The sequence below is a fragment of the Photinus pyralis genome, unplaced genomic scaffold (genome assembly GCF_008802855.1).
Source record: "Photinus pyralis isolate 1611_PpyrPB1 unplaced genomic scaffold, Ppyr1.3 Ppyr1.4_LG1, whole genome shotgun sequence".
Taxonomy (NCBI): Eukaryota; Metazoa; Arthropoda; class Insecta; order Coleoptera; family Lampyridae; genus Photinus; species Photinus pyralis.
In genome coordinates this window covers 10,581,536-10,606,362 of record NW_022170249.1, presented here as the reverse complement: position 1 = coordinate 10,606,362, position 24,827 = coordinate 10,581,536, and the positions used below count along the sequence as shown (strand labels likewise).

The 24,827-nt window shown below is 35.4% G+C and overlaps 1 protein-coding gene across 1 annotated transcript in view; it reads left to right on the top strand.

Annotated features, from left to right (window-relative positions):
- Positions 1-24,827, top strand: part of LOC116168900 (thrombospondin type-1 domain-containing protein 4-like) — a 161,086-nt gene that overhangs the window by 30,888 nt on the left and 105,371 nt on the right. The window contains exons 3-5 of the mRNA XM_031484909.1: positions 6,727-6,881; positions 24,395-24,494; positions 24,621-24,720. Of these exons, the coding sequence (XP_031340769.1) occupies positions 6,727-6,881; positions 24,395-24,494; positions 24,621-24,720 (355 nt within the window). The remainder of the gene's footprint in view (positions 1-6,726; positions 6,882-24,394; positions 24,495-24,620; positions 24,721-24,827) is intronic.

The window sequence follows — 24,827 nt, the reverse complement described above, 5'->3', positions numbered from 1 at the left end:
TTGGAACAAAAAAAAACTGGAACCTGAACGGGGACCGAAAGTTATTGAAGTCACAGAACCAGAACTGGCACCGGAACCCCGTATAATTCATATGGGTTCCAACCCCTGTGTATGTGTGTTCACCGATGTATTCAGGCAACTACTTAATGTTTGTAACAGTAATACAAATAAGGGTCACGTAAATGATGTCACGGAATACAATTACTAGTCCAGCGAAAAGGGTTGATTAAATTTAATCAAAAAGAAGTTTCATAAATAAACTGACATGCAATTTAAAAATTTTTGACTGGAATTGATGTATTGTGGGTCATACCTTTTTTAGGCATTTGTAAGATTCTATTTCTGACTCACGATTATTGAATTATCCAGATGCACTCTTTTTAAGTATTGATGATCGGTCTTTTTTCGTGCTGAGCTGAGCAAGAAGGTACGTGGTATTTAAATTCCTCTACATTTTGTACAGGATCCAGGATTTTTTGGAATTATTCTGTTCTAAGGATCGTATCTGTTTCTGTAGGTTTTACCTTGGAAAAAAACGAATGTACTTTCTAGAGAGGAAGGCTCGACAATTATTTTGCACGACGGTCCCTGGCTACCATGTACTGACGGCGAAGAACACCAGATGAAAGGCGCAGTCCAATCTCTGTGATCTCAGTACTTACAGTAAACTGATTCAGAGTGATAAATTAATATGTTTAACGTTTATTAATTTACAACCTCTCTAATAAAGAAAATTACTAAGACCTCACACATCGGAGGTTTGAGACACGTTATTATAATTAATTGATATCGCATTGGTATCCGCATGCCTTTACTAATAAACGCTTTATTTAGGTTTATTAAACGGCACGTACGGATTATGCACATTTAGTTATTCGGTTTCAACACAATTAACAACAGTCATTAAACGTTAGAAGCCAATTTGTATAAGAAAATTTGCATTTCAAGAGCTTATACCATCGGACACTTGAACACAAAAAGAGGTGTCAATCAATTCTCTATTCATGCATAATTGGTACATGCTCGTTGAACCGAATTATTGTATCAAAAATATACTACAAAAGAAGCTTTCAGCGTTTTTAGTTGCAAATCATTCATCTAAAAAATAGAAATCCATTGACAAGGGAACGGAATTCAGGGTCATAAAGCAATCCCGCGGACTCGTAGTAACAAAATAAGTACAGCAATTGTGGATTAGCACGACAACTTTGTTAAATAAGTAGTGAAGTTCCTCGGTAGACATTCTGTAATAACGTATGTTAAAGATTCTTGACATAGACTGCAGTGGGGAGGAGAGCCATAATTTACGCTCGGAAGGCAGTTATTTTGTTTTCATACCCGCTTTTTGCAATCATTACCTTGTTCGACAGACAGCAGAAAGAACAAGGTAAATGGTTAATGTCAATGCGTCGGAATTCAAACTTACGGTAGAAAAAAAAACATTGCGCTGTTATGTCCGTTTTGTATACATCTAGGCATTAGGGATGAAGTAAATACTTTTATCTATAAATCTGATCGACTCGACTATTAATGAGGATTACCTGCCAGTTAGATTTAGTCGAAACGGAATCTTACTTAATTCCTAATTTATTTACTTCTATTGCATGTCCAGAAATAATAAGTAATGGTACATGTTTGGGGCAACTCGAATAAAAACATAAAAATTATTTATTGAATTCAAACAATTCTTTGACGTTGATAAATTATTGCTGTTTTAATTCGAAGTTATGGTCTATGATTTTTTTCGAAGCGGGGCTTTTTTGTGGTGGGAAAATATTAGGGGTTAAGATTATTATTAGAGAAAGTCGACGGAACTATTATTACCGATTGTTAGTCGCATGGGTCATATGTTAACAAATTTTCGGTGACTATAATGCTTTTGTTTTGTTCACAGAATGGAATCCTTGTTCCAAACTTTTTCTTTTATGGGGCGTAAACGGTCGGGATTAAAATACTTGGCTCGATTAGTTTTTTTCAGGCGTAAAAGCGATCGGTGGATGAGAAAAAGTGTACAACATACGGCATTCTTGGCATCTTCAAGCTTCAGTGGTAATAATACAATTAGGGCTTTTTTCGCAATCATTTCGACGATGGATCTGAATAACCTAACCAGTTCTTCTTTAGCACATGATTGTGTCGACAAACAAATTGTCCTTTTTAGACCTAGAACTGTGAAACTGCAAACTGAATTGCAAAAGCTTAGTATTTTGTTGAAAAAATAAAGATTAATCCAACTATATATAAGACAGATTTTATTAACTTTATTTTCACGTAGTAAATATGAGGATGCTGATATTTATTTTTTTCACAAACCACCTGAATATAAGACATTAGGTAAACTATATGTAGCGCGCTCTTTCTATTGCCCAGGCTTTTGATAATAAAGTCTGGATTGAGGGACTTAAATATAAGATTTTACTACTAAAATTACCAAATTACATAAAATCCATAATCCTATCAGTTCTTGACAACACAACCTTCTAAGTAATAAATTAACAGGGAAGCATCTTCAGACCTCTTTAAACATCTATATGAGAAACATCCCTTCTAACCTTTCTTCAGTGGCGATGTTCGCAGATGATACTGTTTCAATTATCCAAAATTCGGACATCCACGAAGCAGTAGGCAGATTACAAAAAGCAGTAGACGATACAAGCAAATGGTGCGATTAGTGGAACACAACAAGGAATGCTGACAAAAATGTGCCACTAAGGTTTTTACACTGAAGCAAATCAAAAACGTGGAACCCAAGAGATCAAGCCGTCAAATATCTAGGAGTGTATCTCCGTATTAACAAAAAGCTAACACACACAAAGGAGACTAATTAACCTTTATCCCTCGTGTTCATTTTTCTATAAGAACGTTATTCGAGCGAACATTTTCGAATTTCATCTAGAACCTAAAATGAATTGTAGAAACAACGTAGAAAGAATTAATTTCCTCACACCACGAAAGCTTAATTAATTGAAGTAAAATTTTAATATCAACACAGCGGAATGCTGGCATTTTATTCCCGTGTATATTAATAACAATTCAATTTCGCGAATGTGGATCTGGTTTCTTGGGTTTCAAAATACCTATGACATTTTCACTTATCGGTACGGGAGTGGCACTAAAAGTCAACGGTGCCATTTCAATGGTCCATTTCCATATTCCTGAGGGGAGCGGTACTTTTCCGAGTGGAGAGAATGAATTGTCACCTGAAGGGGATCTCGTTTTTGGCATTATATAAATAAGAGGTCGTTCACTTTTTACGAATTTTGCATATTGAATTTTGCTTAAAGTAACTTCCTGAAGAAATCGACCTATCAGAAACATTTGTATAAAAAGATACTGTATTGTATTTTATTCATTGATAAGGATCAGATCCAGGCAGAGGATTTTGGATATTTGTTTCAATCATTGGGAATTTTATTTACACTTTCCCAGTATTACCATTTCTTTGGTTGGATGTTATTTTGCATTCCAGGTAAATATGTGTACTTTCAAACCGGAGAATGTAAATTATTAGGTATTAAAAGTAAAATTCTAGATAAGAGGCTGTCCATTTTTTTTCTTCCTCAAACTGAATGCAATAGCATTGCTTCTTTTGGATCTTATACTTTACGTATAACATTTTGTTGGAAAATTTCTTCTTAAATGTCACGTAGTCAATTTAATCATTAAATACACAAATTATCATGAAACTTTAAAAAGATCCAATTTACCCTTTTCATTTACATGTTTTTTTATTTATCTTTTCTAGGAATTTCAGCCAAAATAATCCTAATTCGTGGCCACGTTCTTTTGAAAACTACCCTTACTTCAATATCAAGACATAACAGTATACGGCAAATTTGTTATACAAAATACACCTTATGGCTAATCAAATCGAATCCATTTACATGGATACTTCTTTCTTGAACTTAAACCAAACCAACTTTAAACGATAACGCTGTTTTTTAGTATATCCAATTTCAATGAGTTCATAAATGACAAAATCTATCTAATCTAAACGGCTTCAATTGGCTTGGTATCTTTAATAAAGAAAATCCCAATCTTCCTTCAGAATTTCTAAAGATAAACAACCTTTAATTTTATATAAATTGAGATCACTGTACCTCATATCAAAATTTTAGTTCAGAACACAACGCACGTACCAGGACGTACCTTCAATGACCTCAATTCTAGTAACTTTTGTAGAGACTTTTCCCCCACTTCTAGTGACTTTTCTAATGTCATTTAGAAACGGCCGTATATTATTAGGTCAGGCGCAAATCTCGCTAGGGATTTTCATATGGTTTGATTTAGAATCGGCCGTACACTACCATCGACAAGAAGGCGCAAACCTCGCTAGCGCAGTTCAGAACCACTCAATCCTAGTGACTTTTGTAGGGATTTTCATCTAGTGTGATTTAGAAACGGCTATATATTACTGCTCCTTTTGCCTTGGATAGCACCGACATGTTAAATTAATTTGGTTACTGGGTTTATAATCTTTATCGCCGAAAAATTGCGGGAATATTCTCGTTTAAAAGAGGATGCCAAAAATAACTATTAGTTTCTGACCAAATTTTAGTGTATCTTCCTCGTAGGTCTCTAAAGGTCAAAAACAAAATCTTTCGTCATGACTACTCCCAAACGAATTTCTTTGCGGCGGCCGGCGTGGTTATCTCCGAATCTCCCAAAAATCTTCTCCGGGTTAATCACTACCTACTTTTTTTGAATTAAATAGCGCATCTTTCAAAATGGCGCCCAGTAATTAAGGGAACCATTTTTTCAAGAGCAAATCGCACCCTAGATTACATCCGCGTTAGGCCGTTCATTATCATCCCACGCGTTTGGTTTTTCTGTAAGTTTGCATTCCCGCTAGCAACTTACCTACTGAACGACCGATAGATTAGAGTCAATGATTTCCGGAACTCGTTGCCAGGTCACTACGTTACAGAATTCAATTACGCAGAGAAATTGATCGCTAATTTTAACGGAAAACTACGTGAATCCCTGCAAATCTGAGTTTACTCAAATTTTTGATATTATCAAGTCCATAACAATCCGCACCCCTAGCGAAATTTAACTTTCAACTGTACAACAAAAATTAAAAATAAACAACCACCATTAGAAAGCTCCTGTTACATGATTGTTTTCAAAATTTTTTTAGTTGACCGTAGCTACCTCCTCTGTTGCGATTATTGTTCTGCGCGGAAAATCAAGGGGAACGTTTCTATCCAGATGGTATGCAGGTCTGTGATTACCAAAATGAATCTGTAGACAGTGGAGGTAAAATCATATAGTCCCTTTATGTCAACGGAAACTAATCTCCATGCTCTTGATGGTTGTTGAGAGCGGTCACTGAGGCGCATATCCAACAAACGCTAACAAGTACTAATACGCCATGATACGTTTCTTTGGTAACCACCAGCCGAGATACGTTTAGTCTCTGCCCCTCTGCTTTATTTTTTAATACATCTTGATTTGGTGGTTATGGTTAACCAGATTTTGCTTTTTTACCATTTGCTGCTCAAGAGTTAGGTACTATGGCTATAGAAATGATTGAAACCCCCAACTTAACCTTCGAAATATTAATACAAAGAATCCGCCAGCGTCACAAATAAACTTCTCCACCGGTCAAAGAATTTTTCGACGTACCTAGTTTTCCACTTTAACTCGCCGGCTGTTATCTTCAACTCGCTCCCGTTACAGTAGCCCCAAATACCAATAGATATAGATACCAAGGTATTGTTCTTCGTTTTTTTTTTCTCTTCTGAAAATTGTATAGTCACGACTATATGAACTTCTTCCTTAGCGACAGGAATCGAATACTTTTTCTTGACGAACCAAACTGAATTTTTAATTTTCAATTCGATACTTTTTTAAATTTTTTTACTCATTTGGGTCTTCATTAGTTACTTCACCAAGTCAAGTACTTCACATCTATTTTCTTACGCTCCTACTTCTGTGGTTTTTCTTTATACACTTCCTCTTCATTTGCTCTCCCATACTTCTCTTCTGTATTAGTTCTTCTACACACCTCTTCTACAAACGCTTCTAAGCCTTTTCCACACCTCTTATACTTAGTAATTAAATAAACGTAGTAACGATGAAATTATTTATGTACTTGTGAAATTTCCTCCATAAAGGTTGGAAAAATGACAAAACCGGTATATTCGAAAATCCCTTTTCTTTTTCGTTTCTTATAGTAGCGCACAAGCCTGCAGTTGCGCTTTTAAGCAAGTTTTTAATCGGATTTCTTAATCTGTATGTAGTTTTTCGTAGGAATGTTCAGCAGGGTCGAACAAATTCCTTTAGACGCGCTGAATCCAAAAAAACGATCACATTTTATTAATAAAACTGAAAAACTTGTGCAAGTAAACTGTAAATTGAGTATTGAAATAACTACAATCAAAACCGTTTAAGAGAAATTTGTAATAAATTATGATGCTGAAAGTTCGCGTTGGTCCAAACACAAAAGTTTCAATTCATTTTAGTGCGGATAACAATTGGTATTTTGTAATTCTCGACCGTCCCGATTCGGATCACAAACAAGAATTCATTGTTGTTAAAAGCTTAACGCTTGTACGGTTGCTAATATCATTATTCACACTTCACATCGCAATTGATTGAACTGAAACTAACAATACCTTTCTAAATGGCGACGTGACTCGTAAATAAAGTTTGGCATATAGAGAAAGATGCGATTTAAATTACATGCTGTATACGACCTAATATCGGTGTGAATTGTTTCAGATCCATCAACAGTTTCAAGACCGATTAACAAGGCATAAACCTAAATCGGAAGGTGTTTGGTCACCATGGAGTTCATGGACGTCGTGTTCGAGGAGCTGTGGCGGTGGAGTTTCGCAACAAATTCGTCATTGTGTCCCAAAGCACACTCGACACAGGTTAGCCATTTCCAAACTTTTGTTTTCTTTTTCTTTCTGCTACTTTTTATTATACCTGCAGCAGAATCGCTGTTAAAAGACGCTTGAACGTGCAACTATAGCACGCGGAGCCTTAAATGTTGCTAAGTAACTTCAAATATGACATACGAAACTATATAATCTGAGACTGAAATAAAAAATGCTCTCAGATCGCTTTCTGCACATGAAAAAGATGTCTGGGGCTCGTATCCTTTGTTGGAAGCTTTAGGTCAGCATTAACTATGCATTTAAGACTTTGTTTAAAAGATGCCTCCTATTCATCTACGCCAACAATCTTTCATACTTTTACATTTGGATTTTGCAGGTACCATCTCTTTCTGCTTCTGCAACAAGTCACTGAATGGACGGTGTATTATCTAGTTTCTGTGGCTTCTTTTCCTCAAACTTTCTTTGGATTCTTCAGTGATACTACGAGTTCATCGGTTTCTCAACATTTAATTTGTTCAAATCTTTCGAAATATTTTATTTATTTATTTATTTATTTATTATCCCTGTCTTGTTCTTAAATTTAATTTTAAATTCAAGTTAATCAAAATCTTCCAATTCTTCGCCTTGAGTCTTCCTGATGTTTTTTTTCCATTTTTTCAGTTTCTTGAAATTCTTCAAATATATCAGATTCTTCCTTTTCATTGAATTCATCCGATTGTTTAGTTTAAATTCTCTCGATTCTTCAAATTCTGTCGTTTCATCGCATTCTCCAAATCCTTTCGGTTTTTGAATTTCATCATCCAGGATACCTATTTGAATTCAGAATTGAGAGATGCGCTTTTTTTATTGTAGAATTGTTTCATCTTTAAAAATTATTTGCTAAGCTTTATTTTCGTAAAGATTTGGTCATATGTTTTTCAAAGAACGTGGCTGTAGATAAGAAAATAATTGTAAATCTAATTTTTGTGACCTTTTGAAGTGATTTTCAGTGACAAATAGTGGGGAGACAGTCTCATTCTTTTTTATTGTTAGCCCTGAAGTTCTGCGTGACATTTCAGTATTTTGTATCTTTGTGTTGGTCATATTGGTTGACCAAGTAATTCACACACCAATATAGAACCATTGAAACTATATCATCTTCCTTTAAATAATTACATTGATGTTTTGGGAATGCGACTGTTAATTGTTTTTCTGCCCTAATTTAACCGACCTTGAATCTCTTTTATACGACTTATGTATGAAGGCTCTGTATAAAGTGTTGTCGTAAAACTTTTAGAATATGATGCAGGATATCAAAACTTAATTTTAAAAAAACATGCCATTTAAAATAACAACGTTAGTGTTGACTTCCGGTCTAAGCGGAAGTGCTGCCATCTGTAAAGGTTTAGTTACATTTACAGGGGCTAGGGTCTTGTAGAAAATAAATTTTCTCTACGGCACTGGTAAAAATTTTACTGTCACAATTAATTTTTTGTAATGAAATAATTAATATCACGGCTAGCTCAGTATATGAATAAAACCCGATGCTCTGGTTTGGCCACTTGTTCATGAGATAAATTCCCGTGTGTCAAACAATTCAGGAGTGACTTTAAACGTACAAAAACGCCAAATAATCGACTCCTATGGTTGCACAATGCACAAGATTCAAAAATAACTCACATTTATCGAGGAACCGAAATATTCTCTAGTTGTAGTGGATTTTCTCCTTTGAACGGGCAATTTGGAAAATTGGATGGTAGAACGCCTTATTTGTTACTCGTTAAAAGTGAATCTAGAAAGATAGTTTCGACTCCAAAACAAGCTTTGCTTCAGGTTTTACGCAGTTTATTAGTTGAAATTTGATTTGAAGTGTTTCCAATGTTCCGCAGTATGGAAATGTCCAAAACTGCCTTTATAACTTTTGGGTTTTGATAGCAAACAAAATCACGAATTAATTGTCTTTAAACTTTTTAGCGGTTGACGTTTAATGTAGATCTAATAACACCCCATATACACAATAGACCCACTTCGATTATAGCGCAATGAAACGTTTTGAACCTGGACCGCAACGCTTCCGTGGTAACAATTTATTGAAATGAGAGCATGCTAATCCGCGACTGCAGACAAAGTTTTCTTGTTGCATACAACCCCCCCCCCCCCTTATATTGGTCTTGTTCGAAAGGGCAGCTCCAACTAAATGTATATAGTACCTACGACAATAAATTCGTCGATAGTTTTATATACCGCGATTATACGGCTTTCGGTTGTAACTTTTTATTAATAATGAAATTTTACGCGATCTCAAAAATGGCGTACAACTCATATGGTTCGCCTTGATTTCATTTTACGTCATTTCCGCGCTTATGAAACGTCGATTTGCCTTTCTCCCATCTGATTTTTACTTTTGTACTCGCCGAATCTCAAATACAAAACGACCCCAACCAAAACCAAGCGTTCACTCTGTTTTTTATACATGTGAAGGTCTAACACAAATACCGTCCCTCATTATCCGTCACGACGATTTTTAGAACCCGCAGACTATCTGTTTGAATACTAGTTTCTTGTCTTAACGCGCTTTATTTTCTTGAAAATTAGTTCTGTTAATTCTCTTGCATTATGAAGCGGTGCACGTATAAAAGGTCCTATACCGGCAAAATTAATTTTATCTCTCATTGTATTCTAATTAAAGGTCTCAACGAAAGGAACCGTTTTCTACCAACTACTGCCCTTCTTGCTGTCCTCTTATCAAAGAAGGGCGATGGAAGGGGAGGGGGGGAGTAGACTAGTTTTATCCTTCATAGTACTCTAATGAAAAGTCTCCACGAAAGGAATTAATTTCTACCAACCATAGCCCTCCTCCTCGACCTCTTATCGTGATCGGGTATGTTCCCTTATACCTCTTGAACGGATTGTCGGAAGAGGGTACTTACAAAGGGCGATTGAGACGTCTGCAAGAAATATATCCATTGGTGATGTCAAAACAAAAGCTATTTCGGTTTAAAAAAAATGCACTTTATCTGCACAAAAGTTGTGCACAATTTATACTTGTTTTATGCATTACGATAAAGGGATATTTTAACCATTGAGTGAATTAACTTTCACGAGATGGTTAGTTTCCATTTATCGTCGTGTATAATACAAAACTTTATTTTATAGCAGAAGCCATATAAATAACTATTACTTTGTAGCATAATTATGTTAAAATAACATTTTAATAGGTTTGAGTAGGCTAAGCCGTTCTTTAACCGTAAGGGTAGATAAAGTGATCACTTTAACCGTAAGGGTAGATAAAGTGAAACAGATGAGTGTGCATTCTAATGACATCTGTCATTCCTATTTCAAATCCACGATATAAAACGACATCCAGAACATATGACAATTCTGTTTCTACAGAATCGCGATTTGAAGATTCGAAGTTTAAGAAAAGGTATAAATTAACAAATGTAATGCTCCACATGACCTTCACTAACTTCCATTTCCATACAATAAGACAGATTTTACATTTCTCAAAACCTCAGGAGTTATTCTCCGGCATTGGGTGATAATTCTTTGTCGTAGTCCAGATTTTTGTTAGGGTACCTTGTGTAGATGTCAGGACAAAAATTTACACTAATGAGCTTGATTTGAATCCAATCAGTTCGTAGACTTTCCCTGTATAGTGTATACTGTATATTATAGTACATCTTGGCTTTGCAGGTGGATACTCCGGTCTAATTTTTGTGATCGAGGATAATTTCTTATTTGAATTACACGTGCACTGGAGCTGCATCGCACGACTTTCGCAAAGAGTAAAATGCATCAGGCTTAATGCACTTTAAAGAATTAGCTACATTGTAACATAATCATCGTTGTATATTAACGCCAATTTAAATAAGCGCTTTATGCGTTAAATTGTTGGAAAGTATAGCCTACAAATATTATTATTAATTAAGCGTGTAAAATTGATACCCATACAACATCAAATTCAACACGTCTTTAATAAGTGCTTTGAGAAATAGCAGTCGGCGTGTTTCTAATTGTAAACCACTTGATCTTTTAATCATGACTTGCTAAATGCATGTAAAGCTAATGGTTTCTACCACAAGCAAACCGACGAAGCGGTATCTGTCCAGGATTTTTCGCCCCTTGCAGGGCGAATTTTAGCAACCCCTTTGCGTTGTACAAGTGAATTTCTATATTAATCACCACCACACAATGGAATAACACGGCGAGGACGACGTTACAAACCCACCCCTTATGTAAAAAATGATGAAAATCCAATTTCTTTATCCCGATATTATTTTCGTTCCATGCACGTATTACAAGCAGATGGTATGTAGGCGCCATATGCATGGGTTGATCATAATTGAAAGAGTGAAATTAATTCCTAAGTCTCCGAATTAGCTTATCTGTAATTTGTTCGTTGGGTATTTAGGTATACGCATTGTTTCTTGAGCAGCTTTTCAGTTTTAATCTAGCAATGAGACGGCCTTAAACGGCTAAATGGAATAATTGTGTTAAAGTCACAATGAAGACATATTACTCTGACCAATTAAACCTATTTCAATTTGTGGGTATTTTATGGTAACGAATAGTTTTACGCTTCCCATACTTCCAGAAATTGCTAAATCTCGGATAAAGCAATTTTAATCTCGGCGTTTAACTCAGAATGCACGTGCTCGGAATGTGTAATGGCAATTTGTGTAGGTAAATGTCGCGTTTACCTATTTTGGTCTTGGGAAAAAAGTTGTTTACTATTTATGTAGATCGTGTTAAAGATAAATGGTTTAAATGCGTCGTAGACGCGTCTTTGCAGAACCTCTAGCCGGAAATGTGGCGTCGCACGCCCTAACCCCTTCAGTGCTTCTGAACAATACCTCATTAAATCAATATACTGTCAAATGCAACCAATACGACCGCATTGCATTCCATTACACATACGCCAACTTTGGTCTCGGTGTACACGATGTCATTTTCTACCGTTTTCTTGTTCATTATTCTGTTTTATTGCCCAGAGTAACAAAACTTACGAGAATGTAGTACTCGATCTTGTTTAAGTGTAACGTGCGTGCAATGAATAAATGTAGGTAATTGAAGGGTGTTAAATGTTCACACACAGCGACAGCGACAATAAATTCAAACGAAATCGTGAGTAATACGGATTTAGACCGCAAATTCCAATGAGGTCGCATAATTTACCCACTTATCTGGTACCTATAAGAGAAGGTAATGTCAGGATACTATTCGTGATGACAGGAAAAGAATAGAGCACACAATCTAAAATCCTTCAAGATGAATAAATTTATTGTTTCGAGATTTTTAACAAACGTTAAAAAAATTTAGTTATATTTATTTAAACTAATCAGTTAATAATAATAATAATTAATTCATCCATAAATGTGACGCAATTTCGCCAAAAAATTGCCCACGACGAAAAGAACGCATATGTGAGTTTTTGTGTATGAAGGCAATACATTTTGCAGTTTTCGCAAAGAAATTAAAGGTAACCTGCTACAACACTTCCTCTTCATTTTAACACATTTCCCTTTCTTCTATATCAGTACACTTCATTCTTCCATTATTGAAATAAACACAATTCTCTCATCTAAACGCGCACCTGCGACAACATCTGTTTAAAAAAGGTTTTGCCAAAATTTGGTCATCATCATCGATTTTGTCCCCCAGACGGACGGACAGACGTATGATAAACGTTCGTAGTAGTGGATTGGTCTCATTTCCAAGAACTCATAGTGTCAGATGTCTGGTTGTTCATGTACACAACCAACAAACCCTAGGAGAGCAATTCTCTTCGACTACATTCATTTTATGAGTGGTTACATTTAAATATACATACAATATAAACGTGAAATGGCCGCTCCTTTATGGATTTAATTCTGCCCTTAAAGTCACGGTAATGGAATGAATACAGAATTATAAGAACGATACAATTACCTTATTTTACAATTTTACTGACATAGAATTTCTGCGCATCCGGCTCGATTACACAGGACGGTTTTACGAGCGTTTTTCCTGACGAGCGCCGCTCTTGGGAACTCATTCAATGGAAAATCTGGTATTTTGGCGAATTGGTTTTCCCTCAGAACTACATTCTTAAAATTTGGTAATGAAAGTGCTTTAACTGTGAGAAAAAGGGCGAGGTCGGCGGGTGGGGTACATCATACTTTATTATTGCAGTCCACGTCCCTAATTTTGGACACTGGACCAAATTTACGTTGAGATGTCTATTTACGCTTTCGATAATTTACAATTCATCTTCTGTATCCACTTTTTATTCAAATTAGAACTGATTTATTCATTTAATAGTTGAATAGTTCCAAGTCGCGTAGTACAGGATTACTTGACTTGATAACTGCTATCGTCCCTTGCTGGTTTGCGCACTCTTGTCTTAATTTTTACGCAAAACATTGTCACCGTACATTTTCTTTGAGGGCGCTCGATTTAATTAATTCTTCTGCTTTTTACATGCCCCGTTTAACGCGATCTCCGTTTTTTTATTATTAACGAGATTTCTTCTGTAGCTCAATGCACTTAGAATTTTCGCGCCTTTCTGATTAGACGCTTCCACGGCCCTAACGCGTTATTTCTTACTAATTTCGGACGGCGCCGTTAACGCCGTTAAGCCAAACAGCGAATTTAATTTTCTGGCTACACGCCGCACACCTAATGCTTTCGCAATCTATTGCTGAATGTTCCACCTTTATTTCGCCTGGACGCGTCCCCACTTTTTTCAATTTTACAAACACGCCTTCAAAATGATGCTAATCGGATTCAGGGGCAACCTTTATTCGTTCTACCAATGGACTTAATCTCCTTCTACAAATTTCATGTTTAGAAAAGCAATTTCCTGGGCGTCAGCATTTCTTCGAAATTCTGTCAGAACCCTCAGTGTAAACAGTTCTCAGGCTGAGACCCTTAAAACCATTGCAACTACCAAAATCTAATTTTCCTAATTACTCAAAAAATTCAAACTAATAAAGCCCGTTAAAGGGCCCCCGTTACATCTTTACCTCCATTCCCTCGACTATCCACTTGTTAGACAGACTCATACGAGTATGTTACACCCTTATTAAATGAGTTCAACCTCCGTTCAGAATGTCCTACGTTATAATAATGTGTGCTTCCCTCCTCCATCACGGTTGGGTTTTGAATACACGCTTTTTACGGAAGTTTAATTTTCTACAACTACCTTCTACATTGAACACAGGTGTGGCCATAGAGAGGTAGCAGACTACAGTTACTGTTACTGCATATTGTTGTCTAACAACGTCATATAGACATTCTTTCGGTGTAAACACCAAAGATAATCACGGGGCATCCTGTATGTGTCAATTTATTAAGTGTAAATCTGGTGGATTATTTACGAAATAAGCACAGGGTTGGTTGATTTGATTTGAATTTAAATTACCTTATTTTTTGTTCCTTTTCAAATAGTTTGTAATTGCGTGTTAAAATGTAGGGACATCTGGTCAATTTGCGTACTTTATAAAAGGTTTTATCCGCTTGTTTTGCGATAAGACGAAATTTAATTAACGTGCGTGTTCTTATCGCTGCTAGAAGAGATAATGGAGATACAGATTTTAAGACGTGCGCGTTAGTTCGGCGTTCCTTCGGTGGTGGAGTTATGAAGTCTGATTGTGATTGGCAGCTTTGTTTGAAAGTCCCAGAGGAGAATTTTTGTTATAGCGGAAGTGGTGTTTCGTTAAATACTGGGAATCAGACAAAAAACTAAGCTGGTTCCCGACGGTTGGAATGCGAGTATTTGATTAGTTGAAGACATAGTTTGTCATTATTGTAATAATTTTGGGCAAAAGCAAGTTAACTAATGTGCGTGAGAAATTTAAAGCGGTTTATCCGTTTTATGGAAAAAGTTGAAAAAGCAAGCAGTTAGTGCACCGTGAGGCTTTCCTTAAGGTTCTCTTGTTGTAAAAATTTGCACCGTCTGAGCAAGCACAGGCAATTCGTCATTATATTCTTCAAGTTCTTTAATATTTCTTGTCATCAAGTTTTGTGTGTTAAAGAAAAGTAAGGAGCTGTCAGTGTTTGTGTGTGAAGTTAAGTGCGCCTTGTTATCGCAAACCTTTGTACGACCAGATCATTAGGATTATTAAAAGAAGAAAAAATGTAAGTAATTTTAATATATTCTTGTGATATTTGTCGAACGCCTGTTTGCGAGGTCATGTGTCTGATGAATCTAAAGGATTTAAAGATATATGCATACAACCCAATGGAAGAAACTGTGTAGAATACCTATGTAGAATGCGAAGGAGCAATTGAAGAACACTTTGAGGAATTTGAAATCCAATACACGCGAATAATTCAAAATTCCAAACGGAGGAATTAAACCAATTTTAAGTAAGTGAATCTTAATAAATCGTACAATTGAGACAATTCGTAGGTAAGCAGAAATTTAAAAGTGTGAAATAGATGGTAATTTGAATGAATTCAAAGAAACTGAATAATCCGGAGGATTTAACAATCTGAAGTATTTGGAGGACCAGGAAAATCTGAATTCAAAAGATTTTCAGAAACTAGAAACTGAACCAATATGAACGAATTAAAGAATGCGATGGATCTAAAAGTGCAAATGATAAACATTCGATTATATGAAAGATTTTGACAAATGTGAACAATGAACTTGAAGAATCTGGGAGCAATCCCGGAAATTCTGGAGAAAGGAAATCCGAAGTGCCTGAAGACAGTGAAAGATCAAGGTAATGCAAATAGGTATTATGAAGGATGAAATTCAAGAACCGGAAGGATTTCCAGAGTCCAAACAATCGAAATTTGAAGAAACGAAAGAAGTGAAAAATTGTAAGCGTTCTAAGCATCAGGATGAATTTGAACTACAAATATTTTGAAAGATTTAAATATTCTGAAAAAGTCAGTGAAGAATCCGAAGAACAAAATAAACAATTAAGAAAGTAACGAAACCGGAAAATCTTGAAAGTTTGAGGGACTTGATGGATTTGAAGGTCTTCGTTTTTGGCATTGTGTTACAGATCCAAATTAAAGGTTCCATACCTCCGGTAATACGTGCGATATGCTGTATCTCCAATGTCATCCTTTAATTCGTAGTTGTCTTCTTAGTGTTGCATTTGAATGAATTACCTAATTGCATCAGCGCACATTCGTGTTTACTTATTTGCAATTCCATGACGTCAACTAATTTATCTTCTAACTAATTTACAAGTACCTAACAATAACAAATTTGAGCTAAATTGGAACCCAATAAATATCAAAGCAGAAGACGTTAACCTCATCAATTGAAAATTGATAGTTTATAATTTGGCATTAAAGGAATTGACTTCCTTACAGGAATTCTTACAACACTTCGGCATTAGGCTACGATCAAATCTAAGGACAGAATTAGAAATAGCTAAATGGTTGTTAGTGGATTATTTTTGAGGTATCATCATAGGTGTAAGAACAAACTAATTTACAGAGATACTCAACATTATCCCACACAAAAATTTCACACTATAATTTTAACTAAATCGAAATGATTTAGCATGATACTAACCACTTTTTTAAGCTGATCGCAAATGTGATGAAGAAATTAATACGAATTTCCAGCTCGGATAAACATGCGAAGTGTAACTTTCCCGAAGGCAGTTTAATCTATTATGTCTATAAAAATCGTGTTGTGATCTGTATCATTATTACTGCTTTAAGTCTAACTTCTGGCAATTAAGTTTTAATTTACTCTTATATTTAATTACAGGTCCTATGTGGGGCGTGCACCAAAAAAGTGTTGTAATATCATGTTATGCCGATACCATCGTGTTTGTAAATCCAGAGTTTGAAATGCAAAAACTTCAACAAAAAATAGACACAATGATTCATTTTCAGTTACGACACTACGGGCGAAATTGAGTGGTATTCGTGATTTGTACGTTGCGATTCCTAGACGGATACTCTACTCAAACTGTACTTTTTGGAGGATAGCAGATTTGTCGATAAAGTTAACTATAATAACACTCTTATGAATGATTGACTGAACCGCGATAAACAATTAATACCTACGGTACCTAGTTATATAGCAAGAAAGCTCATTTCAATTTATTTATATAATTTGCAAACCCACACTGCAGATACCAATAACCACTTATAATAAAACAGTACATTATAATAATGAACAGTGAGATAGCAAAAAATCTACAATAAGAAGAGCTATTTTCGTTCCTTTAAATCTCGATGGCTGTCTCTCTACTCTCACTTAGATTTTTATACAATACAAAATTCAACAAAACATCTTCCTTCTATTAATGCGTTGAAATTTTCTCAAATTGTCAGTTGGATTTCTCCTTTGGAAGGCAGCAGCTATTTGGAAAATTGGATGATGGAACGCCTTAAGCAATACGACCGAACTTCTTGTACTACCAATTGAATCTGGTTAATTTCGAAAGAAACAAAACTTTGATTTAATTTGTTTAACGTTGAGTTATTCACAGTAATAAATTACCCATGTTCCGCAGTGTGTAAACGTCAAAAATGTACCCTTGTAATTTACGGGTTTAACAGCAAACAGAAACTTGAATTAATTGTATTTAATCTTTTTACCGGTAGCCGTTTTGTTAACAATTTTCGCACTTCATACAAACAACTTAGATGCACGAATTTAATTTTTAAACTAGCTTTTTAATCTTAACTAGCCACTCTCAATATAGCGCAATTGAACTTTTTGCACCTTGGACCCCAACGCTTTCGTAGTAGCAATTTATTTAATCCACTAATGCATCTAAACGAAAAATATTCGCTTACGTATTAATACGGTATCGCTTCGCAATATTCACTGTTCGCCTCTTTCCACAAATACACCACTGTATACTGGTTTTAGAATGTACCGATATCTAGACTTCGGTAACTATTTTAGCTTTTGCAGTAACATGTCACGTACAATCGCGCTTAAAACCGGTTCGTATCCTTTTATGTCATGAACTCGTTTAACTTGTATCATTTTGCTTTCACTGCTTAACCACGAATTCTACTTTTCTACTTTAGAGCCGGCAACACTGTAACGTTTCGGCGCTTATCTGCTTGGACACTTGTTTCTTATCCCAACGCGCTTTATTTTTCGAATATTAGTTCTGTTCTCTTTGATTATAAAGCGTATAAAAATGTCTATACCCCCAAAAATTTGTAAATGTAACAAAATAGTATATTAAGATACAAGTGTATAATCAAGTCTTTAAAGCACGCGCAACGAGTTTAAGGGCACGACGCAAAGCGGAGTGCCTTTAACGTTGCAAGTGCTTTAAAGACCAATTATACACGTGTATCTTATAGTATTTTTTATTATACCTGCAGTATAATTTAAAAATAGGAAATACAATGAAATCATATTGACGTTATACTCGAATACATGTCTAATTAAGTGGGCTGGGTGTTCGTAATTTCACGATTGCCATGGAAATGTCACTTGACGTTTGCTTATAAAAATCATCGTCTTTGCGAATTAAACGATTTCCGTTGAAAAAGATAATACACCGTCCATTAAATCGATTGTTGTGAAATCTAAACAAACGTTGGTAGGTGTAAAATCCAAATCCAGTAAAGCCTATTATAAAGAATATGAAAAGTTGTTTCCATGGATGGAATAGGAAGTTACTTACGAATAAAGTCTTAAATGCATCCGCTGGCATATATGAAGGAAATGTCAAAGGTATTTAAATCTTCTATATTTTGGTGCATTCATTCAAAACTTTAAAGCAATGCTGCGATTAAAAAGTGGAACAGATTTGGAAGCATACCCTAAATTACGCGCGTTTGTGAAAGCTTCAACCAAAGGATAGGTACAAAAGCCAAAGAAATGTTCTGCATTTACAGAAAGCGACCTAAGAGGATTTTTTATTTCATCCAGATGACAGTTTCAAAAGTCATACTTGAAGTATCGTTACTTAGCAACTTTAAAGCACGTGTGTTTTAAAGGCCCTTTTTCGCACGCATTTGAGTGTTTAAAACGGAGATTGTGATTCAGGTATAATAAAAAAAATCATTAAAACAATTAATTATTAATCCTGTTACAAGGATTTGGTTTTGTAAATCGATCTTGTTTATTCTGTACGACCAGCAGATGTTAGTTGAGTTCTTCTATGAATATAGAACCACATTAACCTTAGTGGACTCATTCTTATCAATGTTAGAAATCTTATCAGCCATTAAAATCTCGGAACCACGGAGGATGTCTTTAAATCTTGGGAATCTTAGAAACATTGCAAATTCTTAGAATCTGCCGCTCTTAGCATTTCGATAGAATCGATTTAGATTCTTTACAATACTGCAATCCTCAGAACCGTCTTACAATCTTTTTAAAGTGGTCTGTTCGGAGTCTCAAAATCTTCCCAAACCCACCTTTCGTATGAAGCGTTTGTAAACTTTTAGGCACTTAAAAGAAATTAGAAAAATTTAAAACTGCAGCGTTAAAACATTGATGCCGAAGTGATAAATAGTGAAATTTGTGTTTTTTTATAAAAGTGTATAAATTTACATGTCATAAATTTCAGCACAGATAAACAACGACAATAATTAACTGTCATAATTCATAAATTAATCTAAGGATCGTTTTAGTTTTTAACCGTTCAGTGGTGAGCATTGGAATTACATGGAATTTTATGAGTTTTGCACCCATGAACTTTTCGCAAGTTTATTTATGGTAAATATGCGATATCTATCTACGATCTATTACGAATAATTCCATTGAACACCAAACACAGACAAGAAGAATTTGTCTCCCAATAGATTCAGTGCCATCTACCCAAATCGCTTCAGCAGTCGTACGTTTTTAATGAGCTTTTAGTTCGCTGGGTGTAATAAAAGACGTTCCTCACGAATCTAAATTTTACAAAAAAAACAATCACGGATGTTACAAATTTAGACGTTCTGCCCACCGCGTAGTCATATTTTTTCCTTGTAATTATTACTGTATGTGTTAGTATTAATGGCATTTTAAGACCCGATAAATCTTAGTCAAATATGGGTTTCTCCTTTCCGACTAGATTGACATTTTTTGCTCTCATTTTCCCTTTGGGTGGCTTACATAAATTGAAAATAATAAGTAGTATCCGTACAATGAATACAGTAACCGCTTTCTATAATTACAGCCGCCTCTAGCTCGCTTTTAAAGATAATGACAGCTCGCTTATCTACGATTGCTGAAAAACAAATAATGATTTAATGTGCATCTAAAAGCAAGCTAGTAATGCACGTAGTTTGTTGGTTAATGAGTACCTATAGCTTGAAGCACTCTGTGTATGACCAATTAGCATTACCGTCAGCAGCTTGTCTCCTTTGCGGCTTCATTCGCCGTTGCAAAATGCCATGCCGATCCGTCATGCAGATATCACTCCGAGGGTCAAGTAGTTCGTATAGCGCTTTATCGGGAATTGACGGGCGATGTCTATCAAACCCGTCACTAAAACAATAAGTTACGGGACCGAAGGCTGTACTTCAAGATCAAAGATTGAGAAAGTGGTTAATTTTTTATATACAATCGTATCCATTTATCATCTGTTTCTTTTCGCTATAAGCTTCTTTTATACTTTTTATTTTACTATTGTCTGTAGTTGTGCCCTTCGCAATATTGTGGATTTTAATATTATTGGTTTCTATTACTTCAATTTCAGTGGCCTCAATGTTATTAAAAAAAAGAAGATAGAAATATAAGTAAATAAACCATTGTCCATCTTTACTGTGCGAATCTAAGATTTTCTTTTCATAATTTGGCCCACTGTAGGTAAATAAAATTTTACAATTCTAACCTGTTGCTTCTGCCAAAGAGTACCCATAATAGTTACTTCCAGAGCAAGTGTTCCTTGAAGTTAAGTTTCCCAAATATCAATTTTTGAATTGGGGCAAATAATACGAGATAGAGGTTTCGTGTTGGAATCTTTTGGAGCGGGTTTCTTTTTGAACCGTGTAACTTTAATGAGCGGCTTATTTAAAATAATTAATGTAAGTTCACACTCTAATTGTCGCAATTGAACTTTTATAATAATAATAATAATAATATATTTATCCAAAAGATCCTAAACGGATATAGGACAAGTCAAAGGCCAAACAATATGATTATACATACAACTACAACAAAATTTAAGGTTCTAAATCAATATTAACATAAGACATAAATTCATTAACACTATAGAAACAATTTACAGTTAAAAATTTTTTGAGTGTTAAACTAAAACGCCTGAACGGAAAATTTCTAAGATTCAGCGGTAATTTGTTATATAAAACCACACCAGCATAATAGGGATTCATTTTAAATAGTTCTATTCGATGTTTCGTATACGACAATTCGATACCTCGTCTAGTATTATAGTTATGGTATGTATTTAAAGAGGGAAATTGGTTAATATTGCATTTAACAAATTTCAACAGTTCAAATATATAGATACACGGAAAAGTTAACAAAGCGTTAGATATAAAAGTACTACGGCATTATGTGTCCCTACTTAAATTAAACATGTATCTGATTGCTCTTTTCTGCATCACAAAGACTCGTTTGCTATGTATACTGTCACCCCAGAAAATGACACAGTAGCGCATGATAGACTCAACATTGGAGTGGTAAAAATTTTTAGCTACATTAACATTTGAAATATATGACAGACGTTTAAGAGCAAAGCAATTAGACGTTATTTTATTGCACACCATATCAACGTGCTCTCTCCAGCTTAGAGAACAATCAATGTTACAGCCTAGTAGTTTGTACAATGTTTCTTGCCTAATGGATCTTTGTTGTACTCTAATCAGAGTACTTGCAATATATTGCACTTTTTTAGGGTAGATTTGCATTACACGTGTTTTATCACTACTCAAGATTAGGTGGTTGATTAATTAAACTTGCACAAATTAAAAAACAAAATGGCAGAAAAATAAAATTGCGGGCGGCGCGGATTATGATACAAACCCATTTCCACACCACCCAGGAGGTAGAGATAATGGAGCGCTTTTTTTAATGTGGTATCCCCTGTAAGCCTACTCCACTGAATATTTACGACTTAAATCTAAATATCTACAATTACGGGACGTAACCGTAAGGAATGGTATCGTATCCATAATCAAGACGCCGTCTCTTACTGGAATGGGCGCGATACTTATTGTCGGGTCTAGAAACTACATCATATGTACAGGTACGGGCGATTAGGCGATCACTCTCTACAAAAGTTTCGAGAGCGTTGTTGAGGACGGTGTTTTTAATAGACTCAAAGTTTATAAGTCTAACTATTCTTATAAGTTATAATTAAGGAACTCCCCTTCACCTACATACTATCACGTAACCATTCTCTCGCGAAAACAGCGTGTGGGCATAATTTTTTGGGCCTCCACTAACAAATTCCATTATCTGGCTTCCTGGAAAATAACTGTCAATCTCGTCCATCATGTCACCCAAGAATTTTCCGTAGCTGCCGTCCGCACATTTTTCATACCTATCCAAGAGTAGAAGTGGAGAAGTGGCCCAGGTCGTGGTGATGGCATTCCCCCGGTTTTGGTTGTGGCCGCGGTGAAGAGGATTTCCCAGTTACGTAACTATGGAATGATCGTGTTGTTAGGGTGCAAAGTCGCGACCTGGGATTTGCCCGGCGAAACCATTCTGGTTATGAAATAACTAGGAAACAGTAACACAAGTTATGCACATGCAGAAGCTGATATAGACGCCCTGAAAAATACAGTAAACAATAAAATGCAATAAAATCCCTTTTTTATTATACCTGAATCACAATCTACGTTTAAAACACTCAAATGCGTGCGAAAAAAGGCCTTTAAAACACACGTGCTTTAAAGTTGCTAGGTAATGATACTTCAAGTATGACTTTTGAAACTGTCATCTGGGGTTGAAATAAAAAATCCTCTTAGGTCGCTTTCTGTAAATGCAGATCATTGCGTTGGTTTGTACGTATCCTTTGGTTGAAGCTTCCACAAACGCGCTCAATTTAGGGTATGCTTCCAAATCTGTTCCACTTTTTAATCGCAGCAATAAGTGAAGTTTTGAATGAATGCACCAAAAGGATTTAAATACCTTTGACATTTCCTTCATATATGCCAGCATTATCGATGCATTTAAGACTTTATTCGTAACTTCCTATTCATCCATGGAAACGACTTTTCATATGCTTGATAATAGGCTTTACTGGATTGGGATTTTACACCATACCAAACGTTTGTTTAGATTTTAAATCAAGCGATTTAATGGACGGTGTACTATCTTTTTCAACGCAAATCGTTTTATTCACAAAGACGATGGTTTTTATAAGCAAACGTCAAGTGACATTTCCATGGCAATCGTGAAATGACGAAAACCAAGCCCACTTAATTAGACATGTATTCGAGTATAACGTCAATACGATTTCACTGTATTTCCTATTTTTAAATTATACTGCAGGTATAATAAAAAATACTATAAGATACACGTGTATAATTGGTCTTTAAAGCACTTGCAACGTTAAAGGCACTCCGCTTTGCGTCGTGCCCTTAAACCCGTTGCGCGTGCTTTAAAGACTTGATTATACACTTGTATCTTAATATACTATTAGCCAAGCAATGATGTTGCATCATGAAGCTCATCAGAAAGTAGTTCTTTTGGTAATGGTAATCGATAATCGATTTTGATGATTGCGAAAATGTGAATTTAAACGGTTAATAAATAATATACTTAAATTAACTGTATTTTCATCCCAATGGATATTGTTTCTTGGGAACAAATTAACATCTTCTGCCCCCAAAAATAGAGATTAAATAGCTGTTTTACTTCAGTAATTCCGTTTCCGACCGCAAAGCTGTAATTATCGTAATAATTGTTTGATTTGTTCAATAATCGAAAATCGATTGTGTACGTGGTGTAAAAAAAGAGCAGCGTAAAATATAACGTCATGTTATAAGGGATGGCAACTTCTCTTTCCAAAGGTATGTATCTCGGACCAAAAAATTTAAATACCTCGTGAAGGGCACCAGCAAGCAATGTACCTACTCGTACTTAATCTTCATCGGTGCACGATTTCTTAAATCTTCAATTAACCGCCTGTGCATTCATAAATCTTGCCTGCAACAATGGGGGGTAAATCCTCACTGTATTTAAATAAATCATTTACTCAATTAGAAATGGGAGTCATACCTGCGTCTAATTTACCATTGTATTTATCTACCTTCAAGATTATATCAAAGACTATTCTAATTGCTTGCCATGTCCGACGTTCAATTAAAACTACCGAGCGTCAAAATCACTATTTCTAAACATCGAACTATAAATCTACAAACGTGTAATTTTCAATTTAGACAGACGAAATTCAAAATTAATTAATGACCCGCCCGCTACGTAGGTAACAATAAATAATTTTGCCCGCGATTAAAAATTATTCATAACGCGCCTTTCCACTTTATCGAACGAAAAGGCGAGAAATAGATGAGTGGTGCTAGCGACGATTATAAATCAAGCACAGCGTGTTATTATATCGCGTTTACGCATAATTATTTGCTGTAGGACTATAGCCGCCATGACATCTAAATTGGCCCGTAGCGTAGCGTGGCACTAATTTATTTATTCTTCTTTGTAATGTGTGTATTCTTTACAGCTCTAACCAGGATAATCAAAAGCGACATCATCGCTCGAAGAGAAAATTGGGTAATCACTGCATTGGCGTTTACAGAAGATTTCATCTATGTAACACGCAGGTAATGGAACGAAAGTTTTAAATTATTGCCTTACTGAGAGTAAAATATTTGAGCTTGCGAAATTTAGTCATTTGGAGACCACCCAATGCATGAGCATTTAATCTAACACTGTTTTCTTCTTTTCAGAAATGCCATAGAAATCAAGATTTTAGGTTAGAGCAGTGCGCCTTTTTTAATAGATATCCATTCAAGGGAAGATTTTATTACTGGGAGCCATACCTTCAAGGTAATTATATGTCATGTGCTTAATCACAAGAATGGTAGGTAGGCAATTAGTTTAAGGTAATTTTACTTTGGTGTAGATCAGATAAGATACCTTTTAGATCTGAATTA